Source organism: Diadema antillarum, unplaced genomic scaffold (assembly GCF_040938485.1).
Source record: "Diadema antillarum isolate AM-2024a unplaced genomic scaffold, OU_Dant_1.0 seq00001802_RagTag, whole genome shotgun sequence".
NCBI lineage: Eukaryota > Metazoa > Echinodermata > Echinoidea > Diadematoida > Diadematidae > Diadema > Diadema antillarum.
Window position 1 is genome coordinate 433,879 of NW_027272478.1, and position 9,010 is coordinate 442,888.

Sequence of the window (9,010 nt, forward strand, 5' to 3'; positions counted from 1 at the left end):
TTGCCTTTTGCATATTCATTTGACCGTTAAAGAACTGTTTCCTGAAAAAATAAATAGTGAAATATTAAAATGTCATAACTTCCTTATTTTTCACCCGATTTCAATCAAAATGTTACCGTTGTACTCGTACAAGACTTTATTCTCACTTATCAGACTAACTAATATTTCGACTGGATTCCCCCTTTAAAGGCAAACAAGAACCCCCACTTCCGAACAACAGAAATAGTGACATTAGATATGCCCCGTCCCCTTCTGCGCGATAAAGGCGTTCCAGTCATTGTCGAAAAGCACGGTGCCGTCTCCTTTCCTCTCCGAGCACTCAGCGGAACCCATATAATCCAGGACTTCCCGATAGAGCTCCGGGGCCGCAGAGCCGCGGAAGTCGCAGACATGAGAAAGGAAATCGACCAGGAGGTTGCCCTCGTCGGACTCGGGATCGAAGCAGCTGGTGACATCAACACGCGACTCCTGTCTCACGACTGTGAACGGGATGGCGTTGGCGGTGAAGGCGTCGCGCTGGTTCTGCCTACACATTTTGCTGTTACCATCCTGGAAATGGGAGTAACGTTGCCACAGTTGCCACAACCCACTCGAATCTATAACAGTGTTAGCCAATTTACAGCAATTGAAATAGATTATATGCAGAAAATCAATATTTATTCAAAACGACGGAAACGGTTATTCACACCTACGTAGAGAAATTGAATCACAGGCACATGTAGTGGTGATTACGTGTATGTTTGGGTCGAAATCGTTTCTAGGAGTCATGCTGAAAGTGGTAGGGCCTTCAAATTACACACACATGAGAAAATGCATTGTTTAACATTGATACATGTACTATAATTGCACAACTTAAGCACAGATTTATTTATGTTCAACATTCTGTTTTAGATACAGATAGTTATTTTTTTTTCATTTGTATTTCATGAGATTTTACGTTAATAACATGAAGAACATGTACAATTACGCATCTTTTGTGCTATTTTCTACCTCGCTACCTTTACGTCAGTTTGGGAAGCAAATATTTGTGGCCTACTCATCACATAATGGCGTTATATCTATGTACCTCTCTCTCTCAGTCAGTTCATCTGTTAATCTATCTATCCAATGCATTCTAAATGGCTATCTTATGTTCCTCCCCATTTTTACCTGCCAGAGCAATGACCAACAGGATTCCACCCTCCTCCAGACAGTCGTGTAGATATCGAATAGTATCGTTCAAATCGTCCACGTAGTAAAGTGAGTGAATGGCACTGATGAAGTGGTACTTCGGATGCACTCCCATTTCACTCTGCTTCTGTCGATAAACCTCTAGCGTCTCCTGGCGAAGATCGAAGTCGATCCCGGCGAATCCTTCCTTTCCGTTGGCAATCAGCTCACGATACATATCAAGCTGGCTGGCAGCGGGTTCGATGACGACGTTTCGAACGGACTGGAAACAATCTCGGATCTTGGCGGCCATTTGGCTATCCATCTCTCCTAAATAGGATTGTTAGATATGTCACGTGATTGATGTTGGTATAGGAAACTAAACAAAACTGTGAAAGCAAGATATTATTCAGAACACTCAAAAGAAAAACAAACTTAGGAAGAAAGACAAACGTATCCACACAAAGCGTGCTATAGCCGGATTCCCGCACTTTTGTCAGGAGCCCTATAAACCGCCACCCTGCGGAAACACGCTGGACAAAAACAAGGCATGAAAACTGTAATTTTGTATGATACCCTGTTTAGAGTCCCACTGTCTAGGAGGACCACAGGAGGACTTCCGGAGGACATGTCAGACGAAAAAAAAAAGACCTTTTTTTAATACTAACTCAGCGAGCGGGGGGGGGGGGGACCTTCCGTTTATTTAGATAGAGTCCCCTGGCCGTCTACCATGTTGTAATAGTGGACAGATTCAATGCTGAACAAAACAAAAAGTTGCAACTGATTGACAAATTGCCCTGCATCGACGTGAGTAAGCACTGAATTGATCAGTGTTTTAGTAGTAGCCATGATAAAAAAATCATGGGTGTACATACTCGTGCGGGATTCGAACCCACGACCTCCTGATCACCGGACAGGCGTCATCTCCACTAGACCACTGAGCTTTCGCCCGACAGCAAGTGTTGGTTTTAATCCTTACAGCATGCAGCGGGTACTGCGTAATGTATCATTCAAATTCATGAAATTCTTCCGTCGAGATGCTTTCACTGCAACCGATTGACAAATTGCCCTGCATTGACGTAAATAAGCACTGAATTGATCAGTGTTTTAGTAGTAGCCATGACAAAAAAAAAAAAAAATCATGGGCGTACATAATACTCGAGCGGGATTCGAACCCACGACCTCCTGATCACCGGACAGGCGTCATCTCCACTAGACCACCGAACTTTTGCCCGACAGCAAGTGTTGGTTCTAATCCTTACAGCATGCAGCGGTTACTGCGTAATTATTTTAAAAAAAGTCGTTTAAAGATTAATTAACTTTGTAACAACTTTTATTCACAAGTACAAACACTGACCGTATCACTCAATAATAGAATACGTGCGATAAATGTAGTGCGCTCAGGATACAACACCCCCTCCTTCTGAAAAGATATAATGGCGAATATATTTTAACTACACAATACTGCATGGGCACGTTGTTCACATTGATCCTCCAATTATTATGAATGTGAATCTCTGACACAGAATACTGAAAATGTAAAAAGCTTGTGTGAGACCTGCATAGAGACGTTGAATTAGACATTTTATAAACAGACAGGTACATGAAATCTGTTCTACATGAAACAGCTGGTGTCATTAATGTAACGACTCAAAAAACTCCTTTCATCAGTACAATACAGATTTTACATTTATGATGTATGATATATATTCTGAACAAATCTCGACATATCTCGCATCGAAAGATAAGACGAATAAATCAATAATCTTTTTTTCTCTTTTTTCCTTTTTTTCCCCTTCCCAAGTATATTGATTTCATGTGAGTTGACATCGGTTCGTTTTATCTTGTTTTGTATTGCTGTCTTGTGTATTTTTTGAGGGTCCCATATCGTACAAGCTTTGCTTCTTAGTGGGACCCTCCATTTCCATCCCCATCCTTAGTTAACTTGTATTATACGCTTTATGTATATATTAACAAAGATATAACTGCGTTGTTTTTTTTTATCTGCCACTCATTTTTATAATTTAGATATGTACACTGTTAAATCACATTCTGCAATTATTACAAATATCCTGTACATATGCATTGTATAGAATTTCTTATTTGATGGAAGTGAAGACAAATTTGAATCTTGAATCTTAAAAACCTATTTAAATTAATTGTCAAAAATGCATGCAGTTTAACACTAGCATATTTACAATAACTTTACGTACGTCTTAATGACAGCTTTAGAAATATAAGGCAGGAACAATTATATTTATACGAAATACTATACAAACATAGCAATTTAGCCTTTGAGTTTGTACTCAGATTATCATAAACACAGGTAACAATCTATATGCTTGTCTTTTTAGTGAACAACTACATCATAGTTTCACTGCACAAGTGTGATTAACAGTTATACATGTATAAAAATATAGCATGCAGTAACTATTTTGATAATGTAGCATAATTATAATCATTATGGTTCCTAACTTAAATTTCAAATATTGTCTTGAGAAATAAAACGATGTGTATCACTTGGCTACACAAATGATTTGCATTAAGAAAATATAATAACAGTAAACATAATGAATGAACATATATCTTTTAAATCAACTGTAGACAAATACATTTACAAGAACTATTATTTACACTGGCAATGCTGCTAGTTTACCATCCAGCATGGTATTATTCTTATTACCGCGATGGGGGACTGACTTCACATCCATATCGCGTTATGTACCGGGTAGTGTCTGATTTCCTATCAGATTGTCCTTGTCTTCTGTTTTGACGTTTTTTCCTTTCTTCACTCCTGCCGTCGTCTTCGAAATGTTCTTGTTTTAGAACTATTGGCTTGGTTCCATTTGGCATCTCTCTCAGGTGAGATCTATTTTTCCTCAAGGTGCTACCGCTAGGAGTTGCTAGGATCTTTCCTGATGCACTTTGTTCTAAGAGATTGTTATCGTGAAAATTACTCGATGTTACATATCATATTAAAAAGTTGGTGGTTTGTATATTTTTTTTCACCAAACTTGTGATGAATTGGTAAAGACAATAACGTTTTTGCTGCAATTGTACAATAAGGAGGGTCATCAGTTGATGCATGTTTGCTTTAAACAGTGCACTCGAGGAGGACTTGATTCTTAAGAGGGGGCAGACTAGTGTAACGGGTTGGTGGTTTGCTGCCGCCTCACGTTGGGAGATTGCTGATGGGCAAGGGCAAGCGAATGAAGCAGAGATTCCCCAGTAGTAATCCGAATATATAAATCTACAGGAATTTGTTTTATGCATAGAGAGCTGATTGTGACGATTGAATGATTTAGTACATGGCATAAATGGTGATCATTGGCCTGCATTGAATCATTGCATGTAAATCCCGTGAATGACTGGGGACGGCATGCTTCGCATGTTCTGACTGGTGGTGTACGGTGAAGAGAGGTGTGGTGTGATCAACGGTCGTGACAATACACTGGAGTACCCCTGCGTATCAACGGTCTTTTTAAGCACCGCCACGAGGGCTGATGAACGGCGACGCCGCGATTTCGACGCGGCATGTGATCTTCTAATGTGCCTTATACACACTCGTATGAATACACACAGACAGATCTCATTCTGAGAGTGAATGTATGAGTGTACAAAACACGTTGTTAAGTACACACCAATGAAAAAAATAGAAGAATGATTAGAAAAAAGAAAGAAAGAAGAGAAACCAGAGTTTGAAAGAGCATGGAGCAAAATTCACGAAACCTGCTGTGTGATTGGGTTACTCCAAGAACGAGAGAAGGGCCCAAAAGAAGCAAACACACAAACATAAACACTCAATAACGGTTATAAGACTAATTTTCAGGTATCTTCTGCTTATTTTGTTCCTGTTAGGCTTATGATATGCGCTACTATATCAGTGCTTCAACTCACTGTTTCTTTTTTTAAAAGTTACTTGGTTTCTGTAAAAAGGGGGCACAAAAGATCAATACAGTGCACAGAGTTCACTTTCTATGGAAGTTAGATGTACACTACAGAAGCACATAATTTCCATTACTGTAAATATTATAGTATACAGTACTATACTGATGTTTTGGTTACGGGTTTTGATTAATGGTTGTCTCCGAGTATTTTGCATTTCAATTTATGTGCTGGCTTCTGAATATACTTAACACTTAAATGAATTTGCCAGCTGCCGTGATTTTTGCCATGTCGGATAGGAGTTTAGCAAGCTTCTGGTTGTCGCAGAGAATGTAAGAAAAAAAAAGTATAGGAACGTAGAATATGCTTAAAAAGCGATGATTGAGTGCACCATTTTTCTCACAAATTACAAATTACGACAATGTGTTCGTGCTTTTCGTTGAATGAAAGCTTAGCTGAATATTTCAAACACATTTAGAACTAACTTGCATGAGAAAGATCATAGTAACTGGAGGTTAAGGTTCTCACCCGAGCCGCTGCCGATTCCCAGCATTGATATTGTGGAGTCTGTGGGAAAGCGCTCTACGAGCCTTTCAACCACTTGTTGAGGAAAAACTGTATCTCTCCATTTGGCTAGGACCTGGAACTTGGCGGATCGCTTGGCGAAAACATGGAAAGTCTTTGCGTAGTAGTCCGGGTCGTACATAAGGGGTTTCAACTTGGCTTGCTCCATCGTCGGTCTCGATGCAAATTGACAGTGAGACTAATGCCTAACACCTAACGCATGTGCTGAACACGTACTTTTGACGTGATGTGGATCACAGTGACACGACCGCCAAATTTAGCTTTTGAAGTCATGATCACCGAGTTATTTGTGTAGCACTCACGCATAGACGACCAAACAAGAAAAATGAATAATGTACTTTTATTCTATGAATTCGTTTGAAATATACAAGCAAAAATGTGAAGTAATGCCTCGTTAGCCTCACGTTAGTCCGACGTTATGCTCATCGGGTAGGCCAACTTGAAAAACATGATGTTGGCCCAACATCAGTTTGGCTGTTGGACAAACATTGGCGCCACACTGAAAGCCTGAAGTTGGAGCGACGTTGTTAAATTTTGTCAGACCAACGTTATATCAGCTATTTTCATCTTGAATACTACGTTGCACCAACGTTAATCCATCGTCATGCGCGTGCGTTCTAGGCCAAGCATCAGAAACATAACGTTGCCGAACGTCATATGGCCGTCGAGCTAACATTGGCTCAAAGTGAAAGCTTGACGTAATTACACCAACTTTTTATCAACCACTCTTCTACCCAAATTGCATTGATGGCTGATCATGATCTGCAACCAATATTGCCAATGATATATGAGATGGTCGTTAATTGCCACAAATATGCGACTTTTGTGTACATTGCAGAGCTGAGAAAACAGAGACAGAAAGAGAGAGAGAGAGAGAGAGAGGAAGAACATTGAATGATTGGTTTCGAATGGAAGGACAGGGAGATGACGGGTTGGAAAAGTGGGAAAATAATTTCCGCTTACCAACAAAGCTCTTAAGGATGGATTATGATTGAATCGAAGATAGATATACACTGCAAAAAGTCCGGTGTTAAATAGTGAACACCGAGCTGGTGTTAAATTTTCGGTGCTCATTTCTGGTGTTAAATTAACACCTCCGGGTGTCATTTCCAAATTTTAAACTGTTTTTTGAAGAGTTTCTTAGTAACTGCACTTCTTGTTGATTTTTAATTTAAACAAGACGATCAAGAATTTTACATTAAAATACTAGATTTTTGAAAACATGTGAAAATAAATTTACGCCAAAGTAACACCAGCCGGTGTGGTCTCTTATTGAAGCTGGACGGGTGTTAAACCATTGATATTAACACCAACAAAGATCAAATCAACACCATGTGGTGTCATTTTTGAATTAACACCAGCACAGTGTCAAAATAACACCAGGTACAGTGTCAAATTAACACCACGAAGTGTCAGGTGAACACTTTTCAACACCATCACAGTGCATTTTTAACACCTGTGGGTGTGGTCCTTTATTGAAGTTTGATCGGTGTTAGATTTAACACCCGTGGTGTTAAATCTAACACCGATGTTTTTACAGTGTATTATTATAGACACATGCACACAAACACACACACACACACAACACACACACACACACAATATACTCGAGATGAATAATTTGACAGCCAATATCATGAATGTAGTCTCAACTTACTCAAAGGTTGTTGAATTAATGCAAATGGTGATCATAATAGACAGGCTCATTGATAACAACGCTTAAAACAGGACGCCTTTTAATGACACTTAGATTTTAAATTGATTAGCTTTTCACACTAAAAACATTTCCATGATAATTGTGTTCAAATAAGAAAAAGCATGGACAGAATTATGATATCTTGTACTCGTTTCCGTACATTTTACTGAAGTGCAACCACATGCCAAAATTATTCATGAGTCCTAAACTGATCTTGAAGTGCCACAAACATACTCTCACTCGCAAAGATTTTAACCGAGCTAACATTTGGACGTTTTCTAAACGTTCTTGAAACGTTCCAAGTTCGTTATTTGAACGTTCTATCAAAACTTTTTCAGAACGTCATGTTGTGGAAGGTTTTCGACGTATTTAGAACTTTTCAAATGGACGTTATAAAAAACCTTTATAAACGTTTAAAAAACCAATAAAAACCTTTCGGAATTTTTAAGGACCTGTAGAAAACCTTTTTGGACGTTATAGACGTTAGTGATAGGCCTAAAAGTTTGAATGACGTATATGTATCCCTGGGTTGTTATATAAAAGACTGCGGTAATTAATGTTAAGACATGCACATCTTGTGGCAAAAATCTTTCAAAAAAATCATCATAAAAGTTGAAGCTTCCCTTTCCAGGGTTTAGTTACACATCTGCTCTTTTGTTTGAGACGGAGACAGATTTGCAAATGCGCATTTCTGGACATGTTGTCATTATAGTCGATTGAGTAACTTTAACTGCAACGAAACTGATTATTGTTCGGTGTGTTGTACCATCCATTAGCTCGTGGTACATGCTATGAATAAACTCACACGTATATACAGAAACGTTGATCCATTAGTATGTGCATACATACAGGGTCGGCAGAGCGTTATAAAAAGTAGGGGGGGGGGGAGGGAGGGCACTTCCGGATTTCATGAGCCAACAATCAAAACAAAAAATATATAAGGTAGCAACTCGTTTTGATGAAAGCAGTTTTTTGCGTGGACGCTATGAGGGGAAAACTTGAAGGAGAAAATGAATTCCACTCTAGTACCAGGTTCGATGCTCAGTATGGGGACAAATTCGTGGATTAATGCTGACGATTCTCTATCAGCATCCCGTTTAATCCTTGTGTTCTTCATTCTCGTGATTAAATGTTCTTTGAACACGACAATCGTAGTTGTTCTGTCCTGTTCCGATGAACAAGGGACCACCGAGATCGATATATTTCTTTACAAGACACTCGTCATACACGACTTTATGTCCTCGTTTATGTTTACATCGTTCTTCGTCTGTATCATACTGTCCGGTCGGATATCTCTGGGCATGATTCGAGTAAGTTGTCAACTTTCTGCTTGTGTGATGAGCGTCATGTTTAATACTTCTGGATGGCTGCTAAGTGGAATTGCGATCAACAAATACGTGTATGTGTCGTCGCCCCTGAAGTACTTCCAGCGGGTCACACTGCCGAGGGTGAAAGGGTGCATGTGCCTCGCCCTTGTCGTGTCTCTCAACGCCCTCGTCATGCTGCCAGTGGAAAATTTTCCGTTTTCCAGCCCAGCGGAATGTTCAATCCAAGGGCTTTTGCAGCAAACCCACACTGACCCAAAGCCGTACCTCCTGATGATGCTGATTTTCATTACATTTCCCATCACCGTCGCTGTCTACTTCAACGTCGCTCTAATCCGCCTCGCGGCCAGGCAGTCTCGAGCAATTAATG

The 9,010-nt window shown here is 39.6% G+C and overlaps 1 protein-coding gene across 1 annotated transcript; it reads right to left on the reverse strand.

Moving 5' to 3' along the window:
• Positions 1-231: 231 nt before the first annotated feature.
• On the reverse strand, positions 232-5,767 carry LOC139712409 (histamine N-methyltransferase-like). The gene is made up of 3 exons (XM_071624232.1): positions 5,563-5,767; positions 1,150-1,479; positions 232-596 (listed from the first exon to the last, which is right to left on the reverse strand). Exons 1-3 carry the CDS (start codon positions 5,765-5,767, stop codon positions 232-234), a joined length of 900 nt encoding a protein of 299 aa, XP_071480333.1.
• Between the last annotated feature and the right edge of the window lie 3,243 nt (positions 5,768-9,010).